Raw genomic sequence first — 17444 nt, forward strand, 5'->3', positions numbered from 1 at the left:
CACGCCCCGCCCCGGCCCTCAGCCAGCTCAGCAGGTGGGAGACCAGGGGTGCTGGGGGCAGGGGTGAAAGTCACTTAAAGGACTTACTGGTACTCTGGAGTCCTGAGCAGGGGGCGGGGCCTTTAAATACCCAGGCCCTTTATAGCAAGAGTTAAAGGCCCCAGGGCTGCAGCTGGGAGCCCCGGGGTGATTTAAAGGGCCCCAGGCTCCCGCAGTGACGCTCCGGGCCCTTTAAATCACCGCTGGAGCCCTGCCGCCACTACACCGGGGCTCCAGCAGCAGGGCTCGGGGGAGGGGCTTTAAAGGGACCCAGGCGCCCCGCAGCGGCTGGAGCCCCGGGCCCTTTAAGGTGCGGCCGGAGCCCCGGGTTAACGGCGGCAGGGCTCCGGCCGCGCTTTAAAAGGCCCGGGGCTCCGGCTGCTATGGGGAGCCCGGGGCCCTCTCAAGCGCCAGCCTGGGGAAGCCGGTCCGCTCTGGCCCGGCGTACTGGCTCTTGCTGGTCCCGGACTGGCTTACTTTCACCTCTGGCTGAGGGAAGCAGCAGGCCCCAGGATCCAGCCCATCCCAGCGCTTCCGGCGCAGTCCGCTGGAGAAGCAGGTTTCAGCCGCCTCGAGCGTGACCCACCGCTGGCTGGCCTCCAACCCGCTGAGAGGCCCGTGCTGTGGCAACGCTCCCCGCCCTGGAGCCGGAGGGGCCTCTCGTGGGGCCTGGCCCTTGCCCCACTGGGGCCAGCGCACCTGCCCTGCCAACTAGCGCCTGGCAAGGAGAGCCTGGGAGACAGGAGCCATCCACCGGGACAGGGCAGCTCTCGAACCAAGCCGGGCTTCGGGCCACCTCCCTGCGCCCAGAGCAGGGATCCTGCCCGAGGGGCTCTGGCCAGCCGGCACGCCCTGCAGCGGGAGAGGAAACTCGCCGGACAGGAAGGAATCCGGAGAATATTCCTGTTTCTGGAGCTGCTGCCCTGGAATGGGGTGAGGAAGGCTGGGACTGAAGGCGGAGGTCAGGATTAAGGGGCACCGGTGGAGCTGGGGGTGGGGGCAGCCCAGGGTTAGGGCAGCAGGGGGCTGTGGGTCGGGAGTGAGGGGCACCGCCAGGGCTGGGCTCGCAGGGGCTGCAGGTCAGGATTGAGGGGCGCCAGCAGAGCTGGGGATGGGGGGAGCCCAGGGCTGTGCATCGGGGGGGAGGGCTGGGATTGAGGGACACTGGCAGAGGGCTGGGCAAGCCGGGGCGATGCGGCGGAGAACTGGGGGTAGGAGAGCGCGGTGACTGCATGACGTGTCGGACCCGCTCCGTGCCCCCTGGATTCCCACTCTCCTGGCAGGGGCTGGGGCTTCCCGAGGCCAGCGGCAGCCAGAACCACGAGTGGCTCTGCTGTGCAGCATGGTCCCTGCGTGGGGGGGGTCCCAGTCAACACCCTGGAGCCAAGCGGACGTCTCTGCTGAGGGTGGAGGGTGGGTCACTGGGCCTGGCCGCCCTGGCTCTGAACAGCCACCAGCCAGAGCACAGGTCCCTTTGGACAGGGCTGGGCTCTGTGGCTTGGGGCACAGGGGTTTGAAACGCACCTGGGGCAGGAGATCCCCATCCTCATGAACAGACCAAGGCCCCACGCCTGCCCCAAGGAGGGCAACAGGGGTGGGGGCTGTTGGCTCTGACCCAGCTGGCTGGAGCCATGGTGGCTTGTGGAGAGGAGCTTGGAGGTTCAGGCTGGATTCGCTCCCAGGCCAGCACTGGGGGCTGAGCGACTTTCCAAGTCAATCCGTTAGCTCCCTGGCCGCGGGTCTCCCTGTGGGCAGCATCCCTGGGCCTCGGTCTCCTGGCGATAGTCAGGGCTGGGCTTGGTGAGGCCCAGAACCAGCCAGGGGGAACGGACCCAGAGGGTAACTCCTTTCCGCCCCGCCTGAAGCGCTGGGTCTGGCTAGGCTGTGGGCAGAGCCCCTGTCCTGGAGGGTGTCTGCTGGGGAGTCGAAAGCCCTGCCTGGCACTCATCCGTGCCATATCATCTGGGCACTCACCCTTCACTGCTGGCAGCCCCAGCGCCTGGGCCTGCTAGCGGGGGCTGGGACGGGACCCAGAACTGAACGCCTCAAGTGCAGGGCTTGGGTCAACGCAGCCTCTAGGCACCGTCCTTGAGCTGGGGGACACCAGAGACCCCACACCGGGCCCCTCCCACGAGCCGCCTGGCCCTGCCCTGCTGCTGTCAGGGCTTCGGCGGGAGCCGTCCCTGGATAACGCAGGTGGCAGGCCAGTCCTGAGCGAGCGCCTGGTGCGGGGAGCAGGGCACAGCCCTGGCAGCGATGGACGAGCCGCCAGGATTTACCCGGCCGTGCTGGCACCTGGAGAGGGGATTAAATCTGTGCCACTCCCCCGTCGGCCCCGTCTCGCTTCCCAAGGTCCCACCCCCTGGCAAAGCCTTGGGCTCCCAGCAGTGCTACCCACAGCCCTTCGCTGGCACTGAGCTGCGGTGCGACCCGTGCCTCAGTTTCCCTGTCTGTCAAACAGCCTATGCTGCCTCCGAGGGGCTGTGGTGGCTAAATAAATTCATTCACCTTTGCCCCCCGCTAGCAGCTTCCGTCAGGAATCCCCCAACGCTAACGGAATTAGCTGGCCAGCTGTCTGCCCCCTCCGGTCACTCGGTTAGCTCATCGCCCAATTAATCCTCCCACGGGCTGGGGGAGAGAGGTCAGTGCGGTTATTCCCATATGGCAGGGGAAACGGAGGCAGGGAGCGGGCAGGGCTGTAACCCGGCCAGGGTTTGCGTGGGGTGAAGGCTGTTTGTTATTCCAGTGGGAACGACTGCGCCTGCCTGGCTGGAGCAATGAGGACTAGGCTGGCATCTCAGTCTCGGTTGGGGTCTGGGCCTTGATCTTGGTAGGGGCTGGGCAGTGCCGGCCGATGCCCCCCTTCTCAGTCTCCATTGCAGTCTCTGGACATGACTAAAGCTGAGGGGGTGCCCCCCTTGGGGACGAAGGCACAAGGGGAGATGGTCCCTTAGCAGGGTGTGGAGGGCTGGTCCCCTCCTTGCCCGCTGGGAGCCAGCTTGCGGGAGCCATGCCAGCCCTGGTCCACGCCCTGCTCGGTTCTCTTTAAACTGCCCCGTGCTTGTTTCTGGGCACTGTCGAAGTGTGCCCTGACCTGTGGGCCTCAGAACCAGGCGACTCTGGGGCCGTGCGGCAGCCGGACCCCTGCCGCTCTTGGGGGCGCGCTCTGCACTCGGCCCCCGCGGACAGCCGAGCCGGGCGGTTCCCCCAAGCACTGCAGCTGTGTGTGGCGGGGAGCAGGGCGCGGTACCCCGCAGGGGTGGCTGAGAGCTCGGGCCCCGCCTTCAGGCCAGGCACCTTGGGGAGCGAGCGCAGAACTGGCCGAGCGTCGCTGGGGGGAGACGGGCACCTTGGGGAGGGGATTATGCTGGGGGGGGCCAAGGCACCAGCTGGCAAAGGGGCTTGGGGCTCAGCCTCCCCTGAGCTGGGTTTAGGGAATGAGCTCAGGGCTTCAGGGAGAAGGGGGAGCTGTGGCAGGGCCCCAGGGGAGGCTGTGCCAGACGGGCAGCCTCAGGAAAGGTGCCCCAGGAGGCCAGGCTGAGCATGTTGGCGGGGGCAGCCCCATTGGTCACGGGCCCCGACTGGAAACCCCAAGAGAGGCGGGTGTAGCCCAAGGGAAGGACTGTGGGCTGCTGGGGACAGTCTGGGGGTGGGGCGGGGGGGTCAGGGTGGCTCCTGGCCTTGGCTAGAGCACCTAACTGCGCTGGAGAACCCTGCTACTCCGGGGGTAGGCTGGGGTAGGACTAGCGAAACCCATAGCCCTGAGGTCAGGGGCTGGAGGGGGGGGCTGGGACCCCTCTGGGCCCAAGCCAGACACATTTCCCAGGCAGCCTCGGGCCATGTGACCCCATCAGCCCTTTGTGCTGAGCAGTGGGAGCCCCGCATCGGAGAGCCAGGAAAGGCCCTTCCCCCTCGGGCGGGAGGGGGGTTCCCCTGGCAGAGCCACGTAGCAGCATCCTGGCTCCCCAGGCGGCTCCCATCTCCCACAGCCGGCCCGGGGCGATGGGACCGGCTGTGCCGCTGCCCTGGCTGCCTGTGCCAGGCTCCGCAGAGCTGCCACGTGGATCATCTGTGCCGGGGGGCTGGGCTCCCGTGCCGGGCGGGGTTAACATCACAGGTGGACACAGGTCCCACCAGCGGGGAGCAGGCATGTAGCCCCAGGTCTCCCCGGCCCAGGCAGTGCCCTACCGGCTGGGGCAGCCTCCCCGCAGGCTGCTGCCGGACTCCTCCCGCAGGAAGCAGGAAGGGCGCGTTGGGAATTTGGCATGGTGATGCGAGCCCAGTGCACCAGCTTCAGCCTGAGTGCGAGGGGGCACCGCTCCGGCTGAGGCTGGCTGGCGCGTCAGGTGGCGGCCCCCGGCCAGGCCCCCCCCACACCAGACTGTGCTGGGAAACGAGGAGCTTTAATTCAGGGCCCAGGCCAGCCCGGCTGAGACCCCCACGCCCAGACAGCGGAGCCGCCAGCCGCGCCCCTGCTCTGCCGCTCGCTGGGCCGGCGCCGTGCAGTCCTCTCGCCGGCAGGGGCCCGGGCGGGCTCAGTCGGGTGTGCTGAGGTGGCGGGAGTGCGTGTGCACAGCTTCCACGAACGCGCCCACGTGATCGGGGCTCATGTCGGGGTACAGGCCGTGGCCCAGGTTGGCGATGTAGCGCTGGGTCCCGAACCCCTCCAGCATCCTCTTCACCAGCTCCCCGATCTTCTCCTGCCAACCCAGGATACCCACCGTGAGCCCGGGGCCCAGGGTGCTCACCCACCGTGAGCCCGGGGCCCCGGTCCCCTCACCAAGGCCTGTTACTCTGCACCGGAGCTGGGGCCCTGGGGTGGGGTGATCGAATCCAGCTGCCTTCCCGTGCCAGACACCTGGGCCGAGGCTCCCCCTTCTGTTGGGCTCAGCCCCGGAAGCCCGGGTGACTCTCCCAAGCACTTGGCTCTCACTCCCCTTCCCCAAGTGCCTGGGAGTTGGGCACTGGCTCCATTGTGCATCTGGGGAAACTGAGGCAGAGGACGTGCTTTGCCCCAAAGGGAGGTGGTGTCGGTGCTGGGATTAGAACCCAGGGTTGCCAGCTCCTGGCCGGCCTCCCCCTTACCTTGGGTGCGTACAGGGCGCAGGGATCCAGGTTCCCTTGGAGGGTAACGCGGTGACCCGTCCGCTCTCTGGAACAGAAAGAAAGCGGGTAAGTCACTGCACCTGGCTCAGAGATGGTGCCACTTCCCTGCCCGCCCCAGCCCCGGAGGGGTCCGGTCCCTGCTGGGCCACAGGTCTTCCAAAGCACCAGCTATTTCCCCGGCTGGTTCCCTGGTGGCGGGGCTCACAGATCGGGTCCCTAGCGACCAGGGCTGGTACAACACCGCCCCTCCAGCTAGCTGACCTGCTCGGCACAGGCCCTTCTCAGGGGCTGGCCCCCAGCGAAGCCCCCGGGAGCTCGGGGGCGGCTGGGACGCAGCCCCTGGGTGGAAATGCCTCTCCTCTCCCTGCACAGCTACAGCGCAGCATGCCCCAGCCCAGCTCCCCTGAGACGGGGCCCCGGGCACCGCTGGGCCCCGCGTGTGCCGGCGAAGGGAGGGGCCAAGCATCCTGGGGCGGGCAGGCCAGTGGAGCCAGGCGATGGCAGAGCCAGGGTCGCCTCGGAGCGGACGGTGTCCCAGCCCCCGGGGGTGTCCCTAGGGCCTTGGCATCATGCCCAGGGCAGCTGGGCTGCAGGACCGAGGGCCGCGGATGCTACCTGGCCCCGGGGGCAAGGAGCTGCCCTCCGGCTCCCAGCCCGCTGCCGGCTCCAGGCCTGGCTGTCGCCCAGCGGGCGGATCTCTTACCGAGCCGCCTGGGGCTGGATGGTCCAATCCAGGCCGATCACCTCGTAGCCAGCCTGGGCCAGCTCCTCCAGCGCGTAGTGCGCGTCCTTGGCGAAGACGATCTGCGAGGGGGAGAGACGCGGGGGAAGGGCTCAGCTGCCTGGCTCTGCCCCGAGCCGTGTGCAATGGGACGCGGCGTCAGCCTCTGCCCACCGGCGGCCGTGGCAGAGTGGGAGCTCCCCTGCCCTACGCCGTCCTGGGGCCTGTGACCCGGAGTCCCTTCTACACATTCACCACAGCCCTCAGGGGGAGCGGTGCTGCCATTCCCCTGGGGAAACTGAGGCACCCCAGAGAAACAGCCTGGTCCACGGAGCCAGCCAGTGCCGTCTCCAGGGCATCCCCTCTGGCTGGTCGGCTCACGCCAGCTCAGCCCTCTGCCTTTGGCCGCCGCAGCTGCTTCCTCCGGTGCGTGCCGTCAGGCTGGGGCCTTTGCACTGGTGCCGACGTCCTGGGGCACCTTTCCAGGAGCGGGGTGGCTGTGGGGCTAGCGAACAGGGCACGTGATGCACTGATTGTCCCGGTGTCACCTGGGGGCAGGGTGGTGCCCAGAGCCCCGGGCACACGCACTGTCCTGCTGGCCTGCTCAGAGGGGTGCCCCTGCTGGGATGTAAACGCTCCCCCTTTCCCAGGGCCAGCTCCCGCAGGCAGGGGCAGACTGCTGCTCTCCCTGGCCCAGGTCCCTGCTCTCCAGCCCAGCCGGCTTCTCCCAGCCACAGCCTGCTCCCTCCTGGGAAGGACTTTGCGGGCAACGGTGGAGCCCTCGTGGCCTTTCCCCTCCCTACTCCCTGAGCCTACTGGGCATCGGGATCCTCGCAGGCACCTGCCCTCACACACAGGGGCCACCCCCCTGACACTCTCAGCAGCGAGGGGGGCTGCGGGAAGCTGTCGGGCCGTGCGGTGTCTCCCCAGCACACTGCCCCACAGCTGGCCCCAGAGGGCCTGGGAGTCCATCAGAGCGGCGGGCAGGCGGGCCACTTCCCCTTGGGGCTGGGGAGGCGCTGGCTGGCTGGATCTCAGCCAGATGGGCTGGGCAGGGCTCGGCTCATGCCCAGCGCCGCAGTGGGGCACCTGCGGGGCTCCAGGAAGCGCAGGAGGCTGGGCGCTTGCCTTGCCAAGGGGCCGGGCTGTGTCCATTCCTCCCCCTCTCGCCGGCTCTGGCCCTGCGGCCTGGGTGCCCTGGAGCCCCATGGCAGCTCCACCTCAGTAGTGGGCTGGGCACTCACTACCTTGGCACAGCGCTTTGGCGGAGGGCTGCCCGGCGGAGGGCACGGCCTGTCTGCAGCAGGGCAGCGAGGAGACCTGGCTGCTGGGCTCAGGCCCCTCACCCACCTGCTGCTGCCCCACTGGGCGCATGGGGGAGTTGGGTTTAACCCCTTCCTGCGCAGCCTGCAACACCAGCCGCCGGCCGAGATGGGACTGGAGAGTCCCAGCGCTCCGGGGTCAGGCAGTCCCGGCCCTCCTCCACCCAGACCCCTCTCTGGGGTGGAAAAGCAGCAGCAGCCCCAATGCCCTCCCCACCACCCCCCACACCAATGAGGAGCCTCCTGGGCTGGGAGCTCTCCCTGCGCGTAGACCTGTCGCTGGGGAACCTGCTCCAGGGACCCACCTGGCGGAGGGCACTCAGGGAGCAGAGCTCTGGCTGGCTCTCCCCATCAAGGGGCGGGGCCAAAGGGAAGCCCCTCCCACTTGCCTCGGGCCCCAGCCCTGCTGCAGGCTGGGGCAGCTGGGGGCGAGGTTGGCCCCAGAGCAGCGACTCTGAAACCCCCTCAGTGGCAGTGCCCAGCCAGGCCCAGCGCCCTCCTTACCATTGGCACCGGGGACAGCGCTTCTGCCTGCAGCTTGTTCTTCACACGCTTGGCAATGTCCCGGACGTAGGGCAGGGCAAACTCCCGGAACTGCTCAGGGCCCAGGTGCCCGGCATGGGACTCAAACAGCTGGAGCGCCTTCCGGAGCCAAAGGGACATCAGGTTAGAGCCCCCGGCTCCCAGCGCTCCCAGTCCAGAACGGGCCCCCGCCCCCCAGTCCAGAAGGGGCCCCTCCCCGCCCAACTCCACTGGTCTAAACCCCTAGTGGATACACAGCAGTAAGACCCCCCACCCCACGGCTGTGCATTTCCGGGTGAGGAGTGCCACAGGGCTCTGCCCCCCACGGTGCCGTGAACCTCAGTAACCTACTGCCAGGCTCCCCCGGTGACACCCCGTTGGCAGGTCTCGTTCCACGAGGCTGCCCGAGGGACCCCCAAGCTCTCCCCGCCCCACCCACTGCACTGTTCCCATGAGCCCCCCCCGAACAAGGCGCACCTGAGCGCCGGCTGCCACCTGGCCCACCAGGTACTCCACGATGACATCCCGCAGCAGCTGCAGCAGGCGGTGGCTGGCCTCGGGATGCCGGTACAGCCAGCGCTTGGCCTTGGCCATGGTGTTGGAGCCGCCGCCTTCGATCATGTAGGACATGAGGGTCCACTGGGCGAGGAAGGAGAGTCGGCAGGGCACGAAGAGTGAGCAAGAGAGTGGGTTCCACCCTGCCCCCAAACACCCTGCTGGGGGCCTGGCTGGGCCTCTCCCTCACCGGGACAGCCAGTCGCCCCTCGCCCGAGGGCTGGCCTGAGATGGAGGAAGCATGGGGCTAGGCTGGAATGCACACGCCCTCACTCCCGTCCCGGGGGACAGTGCAGAAAGGGGGGTACCGGCTGGATCTGCCTCTGAGCCAACAGCCCCCGCGCTAAAGGCAGGGTCATTTCCAGTCCAGCGTCCCCTTGTGCTCCCGGCCGCCCAGGCAGGCTGATCAGTAGCTGCAGCCCTGGGAGCATCCTCCAGAGAACACAGCGCGACCCCCCGCAGGGGCTGCGAGCGAGGCAGCCTGAGCCCAGTGGGACTGCGTGCCTGGCTTCCCAGAGCCGGGGTGGGGCGGTTCTTACCGGTGCCCCGGAGAAGCCAATCAGGGGCACTTTGCCCTCCAGGCTGTGCCGGGTCAGCGTGATGGCCTGGAAGACGTAGCCCAGCTCCTCCGACACGTCCACCTTCTGCCGCAGCTTCAGCAGGTCCTCCACCTCCATGAGGGGCTCTGGGAAAGTGGGCCCTTTGCCGGGCACCATCACCACCTCCATGCCCAGCGCCTTGGGGGACAAACACGGGACAGGTGAAGGAGCGGGCGCCCACCAGCCCCCAAGGGGATCCAGCCCCCCAACCCGGGGGCAGCAATGCAGACCTTTGCCTCCCTTACCTGGGGCACCACCAAGATGTCAGAGAAGATGATGGCAGCATCCAGAGGAAATCGCCTCAACGGCTGCAGGGAACAGAGTCAGAGTCAGCGCCGGACACACATGGAGCTCAGCAGCCTTATGGCCAGATGGGACCATCGTGACCCTCTCGTCTGACCTGCTGCACATCGCAGGCTACAGAACCTCACCCACCCACCCCTGTAACAGACCCTGATCCCTGGGTGCATCACGGACCTCCTCAAATCAGGGTTTAAAGACCTCAAGTTACAGAGAATCCACCAGTGACATGGGTTTAAACCTGCAAGTGACCCATGCCCCAGGCTGCAGAGGAAGGCGAAAAACCCCCAAGGTCTCTGCCAATCTGACCGGGGGGAAGATTCCTTCCCGACCCCAAATATGGTGATCAGTTGGACCCTGAGCATATGGACAAGACCCAGCAGCCAGACACCTGGGAAAGAATTCTCTGTAGTAACACAGAGCCCTTCCCATCTAGTGTCCCATCTCCAGCCACTGGAGATATTTGCTGCTAGCAGTCGCAGATCAGCGACATGCCGTCGTAGGCAGTCCCACCACACCATCCCCTCCATACACTTCTCCAGCTCTGTCTTGAAGCCAGTGAGGTTTTTTGTCCCCACTGCTCCCCTGGGGAGGCTGCTCCAGAACTTCACTCCTCTGCTGGTTAGAAACCTTCATCTCATTTCAAGTCTAAACTTGTTGATGGCCAGTTGATAGCCATTGGTTCTTGTGTCCACATTGGCGCTTATCTTAAATAACTCCTCTCCCTCCCTGGTGTTTGTCCCTCTGATGTATTTATCGAGAGCAGTCAGATCTCCCCTCAGCCTGCGTTTGGTTGGGTTAAACAAGCCAAGCTCTTGGCGTCTCCTCTCAAGGTAGGTTTTTCCATTCCTCGGATCATCCTAGTAGCCCTGCTCTGCACCTGTTCCAGTTTGAATTCATCTTTCTTACACGTGGGACACCAGATCTGCACCCAGTATGCCAGGTGAGGTCTCACCTGTGCCTGGTTCAATGGGAATAACACTGCCCTGTCTCTACTGGAAACGCCTTGTCAGATGCACCCCAGCACTGCATCAGCCTTTTCACAACCACATCACATTGGTGGCTCATAGTCTTCCTGTGAATGACCATGGCTAGAAAGGGTTAAACAGCCTGCAAAATAAATAACCCTCAAAGGACATGTGGGGAGACAATGTTTGTGTTTTTGTGTATTTACATACTTATGAGTAGGGTCCACAATGTAATCCACAGTCCTTGCCTATGCTGTATTCTGATAAGTCAGAGGTCAAAAGAAGATCCTAGCATTTAAATGAATTGTAAACACGGGATATCTCGGTATTCATCTTTGAAATACACTGTGAATGCTGGAGGAACAAGCAAATGGCCTTATGTTAATTCTATAGCTAAGTACCAGTGATGGACCTCCTCCAAAATCATCCTAATGACCTTTTGTTCCCTGAGCGACCCCAGCTTGTCAAAGAGGACATGAAATTGTATAAAAGATCCTTGGGTCCTGATTCTGTCATCTCAGATCTGCTTAGGCTTCATTGGGGGAAGTTTGAGTCGCAAGCCTGAGGTCCCAGTTATGCTGGTACCCCCTGAATATGATAGTTGGGCATCGGACTATGACCTATGAACTATTTCTGAAAGAACTCTCTGCAATACGAAGCTCACCATCTCTGCTATGAAGCTGCACCTAAGTGAATTGAACTCATGTCTGTCTGTCTATTGATCTTTTAACCTTACCGTCTTTTAACCTTACCGTCTCTCTTCTGCTTTTTAATACATTTTAGTTTAGTCAATAAGACTTGGCTGTAGCCTGTAACTGGGTAAGATCTGGAACATTCAATAACCTGGGCGGTGAGGTGTCCGATCCTTGGGGATTGGGAGAACCTTTTCTTTTATATACGATGAAATAAGATTTACAGAAATTTTCATCATATTTGACATGGGTACCTGGATGGAGGCCTGAGGCTGGATCACTTTGAGGGAACTGTGTTGTCTGGACTTCTGAGTAACCAGTGAGGTAATAAAGAAGCTGTTTTATGCTGCCTTGGTGAATCTGAGTACTGGAATATCCACCAGCTTTATGGGGATTGTCTGCCCCATTCTTTGCAGTTCACCCTAATTGAGTGATCACAGCTGGCCCCTGCTAGGACCCCGGTCACAGACCAATACACTCAGGTCTGTCTTCTCCTGTCACTTCCAGCTGATACATCCCCAGCTTATAGCAAAAATTCTCCTTGTCAGTCGCTAAGTTCCTGACCTTGCACTTTGCACTGTTAAATTGTACCCCGTTTCAATTACTCGTTTTCAAGGTTGTCCAGATCTTCTTGAGCCGTCCAGCAGGCCCCAGGTTGCTGTCAGCCTGGGCCTGGCCCCGGCCCTGACAAATTCACAGGCTAAGGAAGAAGAGGAGGACTTGTGGCACCTTAGAGACTAACAAATTTATTTGAGCATAAGCTTTCGTGAGCTACAGCTCACTTTGCTCAGGAAAGCTCAATGCTCAAATAAATTTGTTAGTCTCTAAGGTGCCACAAGTCCTCCTTTTCTTTTTGCGAATACAGACTAACACGGCTGCTACTCTGAAACCAGGCTAAGGAAGGGCGCACATGGGCTCTCCATCAGGGAAACCAGGTCTGCAGCCTGGCAGGAGGGTGGGGGTCTGGTGCTTAGCCTCCCCAAGCTGTCACACGTGTCTCAGCCCGGGGTGAGTAGGACGACCCTGGGCAGGACGACAGCGTCTCCCTCTGGTGGGCTGAGGGGGGCACCCAATCGGTGCTGTGACAGACTCCCGGGGGAGCTCGCAGGGCTTCTGCAGCAGTGAAGAAAAGCCCTTCCTGGGGAGAACATCAGCTCAGGCGCTGAGCAGCCGCTCACCTGCAGGGTCAGTTCGCAGCACATCTTCGGGCTTCGGCAGGTGGCGAAGAAGTCCTGGGCAGCTCGGGTCTCCCGGAACTCTGCAAGCAGATCAGCTGGGTGAGGCCCTGGGGAGGGCATCCCCGGGGGGCCCTGAGCCCCACCACGCCAGGAAGGCAAAGGGGAACATGGCACAGAGGTCCCAGCAGCACCCTCAGCTACCCTGGCCTCTGCCTAGTACTCTAAGCTGAGCCTCTGGCTCCATCTGCCACCCTGCTCCTGGAGCGATCCCCAACTCAGCTAGTGCCAGCCAGCAAGGGGGAACGGGGACAGGCACCCCTGCTCCAAGTAGGAGAAGGGCCCTGCCCGGAGTGCTGGCCCGACCTTCCTGGACCCTGTGCCTTGGCCACTCACCTGGGAGGTATCGGCCAGCCTGCCTCATGCACCAGACTGGGGTGTACTCCGTCTCTTCCCCTCTCGCCGCTCGAAGGAACGTGTCATTCTTCAACGCAGGGAAGTCTTGGGGCCTAAAGCAAGGGGGGGGAGTGGGGGCAGGCAGTCAGCAGACCCAGCATCACCGAGACCAATCCCCTAGGAGCAGGGTGGGGTCAGGAGACCGCTCCCCCACAGAGAGCTGCAGAGCCTGGCTACTCCCACCCCTAGGGCAAAGGGAAATCACAGGAGCTGACCCTCCAACACACTGGAGTCTGAGGCGTTAGCTGCATGGGACCATGCTCCACATCGGGGCTGGGAACTGGTGCGTTTGCCCACCTCTGCCTCCGTGCCTCAGTTTCCCCACCAGTAAAATGGGGCTGATATTTGCTGCAACAAGGCGGTCTGCCCTTTTAAGGCTCAGGGAGTAGCCCAGTAGGCAGGTGCTGGGAACGAGCTGAACAGCAGCTGCGATTGGGGCTGAGTCCCAGCTGGTGCTTATAAAGGAGGGACCTGGGCCCAGGAGGGAGCCTGGCAGGGCGCTTCCCTGGAGCTGCAGCAGGAGGTTGGGAGGGGGTGAGCCGGGCCTGTGGTCGCACCCCCCTGGCAGAGAAAGGACCTGCTGGAGGCCCCGCAGCCTAGGTGAGGAACAAGCCTGTTGCCTTGTCATTGTCCCATCATTCCTCTTTCTGGGTGGAGATTAGAGAAGCTGAGGCCAGCCCGGCAAGCGGTCCCCCAGCCCGCACTTGCCTTCCGCCTGGGGGGCAGCAGACATTTACTCAGCGCTTTGGGAACATGCAGATGCCAAGTATAACTTGCCAACAGCCCTGCCTGGGGTGATGCAGGACAGGGTCCCTGCACCTCCTCATTCTGCTGCTCTGGTAACAGCCCCTGCAGACTCCCTCCTCACACTGCATTACTCCCCTGGTGGGTTTGTGTGCAGCCCCCAGCCCGGCTCTTCCTTTCCAGGGGGCTGTCAGCCCCTTGCCCGCACTCCCACAGCCAGGAGGAGGCTGACACAGGCCACTCTGCACCCAGGGAAGGTTTCCTGTCTGCTCCCTGCTCATGCAAGCCCAAGCTCCGGGGGAGAGAGACAGAGTCCCTGACCCACAGGAGAGTCAGAGCCCTCCTCTGTCAGCCCTGGCTGCTGGCCCAGAGCCGGCTGCTGGTCCTGCTTCTCCAGGCTGCCAGGGGCTAGGCAGCAGCACCTCACTGGGACAACTGCTTCCTTGAGGGAGGGGAGCTCTCTGCGCTCCAGGGTTCGGGCTAGTCCCTCCCCACTGGCTAATGGCTGGGATGACAGCAGAGAGGAGGTTAACACCCTCCAACACATTAAGGGGAGCGGTCCTGGCCGGGTGCGGCAGGGAAGGGAACTGGGCATTCCCCAGGCCGGGAAGGTCAGTGGTGTAGTATCCCAAGTGATGTAGGATCTGGCTTGTCTACTCATGCACGACAACGGGCTGGGACTTCACAGTCCCTGCCTCTCACCCCCTAGAATCCCACTCCCTACCAGCCCCAGATCTCCAAGTGCTCTACAAATATCCAGCAAGGAGCATCCCGTTACTGGTACGAGGAGGAAGTGGGCGCAGAACGATGGAGACCTGCCTGGATCTCCTGGGTTCCAGTCCCGTGTCTCACCCTCATGGCTCCCTGCGATACCTGCGGCAAAGCCAGGATGTCCCAACCACACAGTGACTGCAGAAGCAGGCAGGGACGCTCTGCACTATCTCGCACGGGCCCCGACACTCCTCACATCTCACTGACTGGGGAAAGGTGCCCAAAACACCAGGGTCACTGCCCTACACATGGCCTATAAGTGCCCCACAGAGCCTGCCAGGATTCAGTTGAAGGACGTTGGTCACAGCATAGCTCCCTCCCCATAGGCTGCTGTAGCTGGTTTTCCTCCCAGGCTAGAAGGAGAACTCTGTGTGGCTTCCCTTTGATCCATTAAAGAGCCCCAAGGGCTGGTGGCTGCGGTAGGAATCTGCTGCCTTCTCTGGAGGCATTAAACTGCTCTTGGGGGTGGTAACAGATAATCCCGGATGAAACGTTTTAACTGACTGAGAGTGCGGTCACATTTGCCATCACTGCCCCGTTCTGTTCTAGCTGCATGCTGTGCAGGACAAAGCCAGCAGGAGGTGGGAGCGGGGCTGCTGAGCCACCTTCCTGTTCTCCCGGCTCCGCCTGCCCATCCATCGCTTGCACAGACAATGTGCGGTTAGGGAGCACCACAAAGAGACAGCGCTGATTAAGTTATCAGAGGCAGCAGCTGCTCTGGGGAGATTCTGGGGACGGTGGGCTCCACCGAGGGGCGTCTCTGATGTGGACTTAACTCCCACTCAGCTGGCGGTAAGGCTGTATCTCAGCTGTGCAGGCCTGGGAGGAGTTTAGGCCTAGGACAGTAGGGCTGTAATCCCCTACAGTCAGGGGAACGGAAGGGAAGCATTTTCTATTGTCACCTGGCCAGCTACCAGAGACTGGCAGAAGGGGCAGACCTTGGCTTGGTGTCTCATCACATAGGCTGAAGGCCCCTTTTTGCTACAGCTACCAGACCCAACCACACTCCATATGAACTATGCTAGAAGCAAGGCAGGGGCCAGCCATGTGGAAACTAGGCCCCCTGACTGGGTTGCACATGGAGCGAAGATAGGATCTCGCAAACCCAGCCCATGCAGCAGCACGGGGGGCAGACCTGCATCACAGTCTTGCAGTTAAAGTTCTGTTGGTGCTCCTGGGGAATCTGGGTTTCTGCACTGGCTTCAGTTTTATACAGTATATTTTTGAAAAAATACATCCGTGACTTATAGGGCACAGCTGGCTGGCTGGGCAAAGTCCAGACCAAGAAACTTGATTCCCTAAACCTACAACTGATGGTGGAAGCCTCAGTTCATCCAGGCAGAGTCTCCTAGCCACCTAGCGGCTGCAGTCAGGATCAGGACTCCATTGTGCTAAGTGCGACCAGAGTACGCAGAGTAACTTTGCAAGTGTAACTGCCAATTTACAACCTAGTTAATGTTGAGTTGTGTAACTACAGCTACTGCACCTGTCTCCGAGTTCCCACTGCCAATAACTTTCTTCAGTCTAGGTGATTTTTCTCCTCTCTCTACGGTGGTGTGAAAGGTCTGCACAAGCAGCGGAAACTATAGCTCATGGCGCTGACAGAGTGTGCTGGCAAATCCAAAAGCGAGAGAGAGATTCTCTAGTAAAGCCAAAGGAACTTGAATGGAACCATATTCCATGGGAAGATACAGCACTGTCAAAATCAAAACACTTTGCAGAAATCGGGCAATTTTACCAGAATTTTACTTCAGGAAAAAACGGAAAGCAATTCCCCCGGTGTCGGCCACGGCATGCAGAAATGTTGATCATGTATTGTGTATTGCAACATGTAACATTTATCAACCAAAATAATTATTTTCTTCTGGAGTTTATTTTCCTTCTGACCAAATCTCACAATTCTTCTCAGACCAGAACTTCCATCCTTCAGACAGCTCTGTTCTCTAGTCTTTCATTAATACTGATCAAGTGCTAGTTGCAACCACAGGCTTAAGGAAACACTTTAAAGGGCTGGTCCTTTAAAGTTTCAATAGGGTCCCAACTGATCGTCCTCGCTTAGGGCAAGCCTACACCTAAACCATCGCAGGAGCACAGCCGCGCCCCCGTGGCGATTTAATGAAGACGCTCTAAGCCGGCGGGAGAGAGCTTGCCTGCCGGCGCCGTGAATCCACCTCCAGGAGAGGCGGTAGCTATAGCGGCGGAGCAGCTCTCCCGCCGACGTGGGGCTGTAGACAGCAGGGAATTACGCCCGTGTCGCGGTCCCCGGGGGCGGGTTTTTCACGCTCACATAGGGCTGTACCGTAGACAAGACAGAAAGGGCAGAGTTTACAGTCTCGCCGTCGTGGCGTGTTAGTTAAATTAACGCCCGTCGTGAAGCGACAGCTGAGAGGAAGGGGGCGGCGGTGTCTGCCCGACAGCCTCCCCCAAGGCAACTGGCGCCGCTCAGGGCTAGGAAGAAACCGCCCCCCCCGAGCGACACTGACCCCGCGCCATGCCAGCGGGAGAGCTTTATGCTGCTGGGGGGACGGGTTCCCGGGGGGGGGTTCCCGGGGAAAGGGGGGGGACCCGGGGAAAGGGGGGGGACCCGGGGGGTTCCCGGGGAAAGGGGGGGACCCCGGGGAAAGGGGGGGGACCCGGGGGGGGTTCCCGGGGAAAGGGGGGGACCCGGGGAAAGGGGGGGGACCTGGGGGGGTTCCCGGGGAAAGGGGGGGTGACCCGGGGAAAGGGGGGGGCGGACCCGGGGAAAGGGGGGGGCGGACCCGGGGAAAGGGGGGGGACCCGCTTGGCGACCAGCTTCCGGAAGCAGCGAGGGAGCCGCTACCCCCGGGCCCAGGAACAGCGGGCGGAGCCGGGCCCGGGCGGGCCCAGGAGCGAACCCGGCGGGGCGGAGCGGCCGTTCGCCGCGGGGTGAAGCCGGCTCGCCGCGGTTTCCGCCGGACGGGCCCAGCCCAGGCCCCGGGGGCGCTGCCCGGGTGTGGGGGGGGCGTTTAGCGGGGCCGGTAGTTACCCCCCCCCGCCGCCCGCGCGGAGCCAGTCGCGCTCTCCCAGACCCGGGCCGGGCGTGACGGGCCCCCGCGGGCGGCGGCGGCGGCACCAGCCCCGGGGGGCCCCTGACCCCGGCGCCGCGACTCACCGGAGCGGGCTGCTCCCCTCCATCCTCCTGCTCCCGCCGCCCGGGCTCCGCTGCCCCCTCCCCCCAGCGCGGCGCCACGCCCCCGCGAGGGGCCCGCGGGCGCCGCCATCTTGCTCAGGCCGCGCCCCCGGCGGGGGCGGGGGGAGCCGTGGCTGCCCCGCGGGGTGCCTGAAAGACCCCGCCGCCGGCGGAGGGCTGCCCCTGGCCCTGCCGGCGCGCGCGGCCATCGACCGTAAAGCCCGGTGTAGCGGCGCCTTCAGAAACGGGAAACAGCTCCCTGCCGCTCCCCGTGCGGGGCGGGGGCAGGGTCTGAGGGTTTCCACCCCCGCAGCGCGGCGGTG

General features: G+C 63.1%; 1 protein-coding gene across 1 annotated transcript; it reads right to left on the minus strand.

The window, feature by feature from the left end:
• Positions 1 to 4426: 4426 nt before the first annotated feature.
• Positions 4427 to 17418, minus strand: UROD (uroporphyrinogen decarboxylase). The gene is made up of 10 exons (XM_084636608.1): positions 17104 to 17418; positions 12396 to 12508; positions 12003 to 12082; positions 9110 to 9172; positions 8805 to 9002; positions 8188 to 8349; positions 7693 to 7830; positions 5849 to 5949; positions 5125 to 5191; positions 4427 to 4739 (listed from the first exon to the last, which is right to left on the minus strand). Exons 1-10 carry the CDS (start codon positions 17328 to 17330, stop codon positions 4575 to 4577), a joined length of 1314 nt encoding a protein of 437 aa, XP_084492734.1. The 5' UTR covers positions 17331 to 17418; the 3' UTR covers positions 4427 to 4574.
• Between the last annotated feature and the right edge of the window lie 26 nt (positions 17419 to 17444).

This window comes from Lepidochelys olivacea (genome assembly GCF_965140295.1).
Source record: "Lepidochelys olivacea isolate rLepOli2 genome assembly, chromosome: 8".
Lineage (NCBI taxonomy): Eukaryota > Metazoa > Chordata > Testudines > Cheloniidae > Lepidochelys > Lepidochelys olivacea.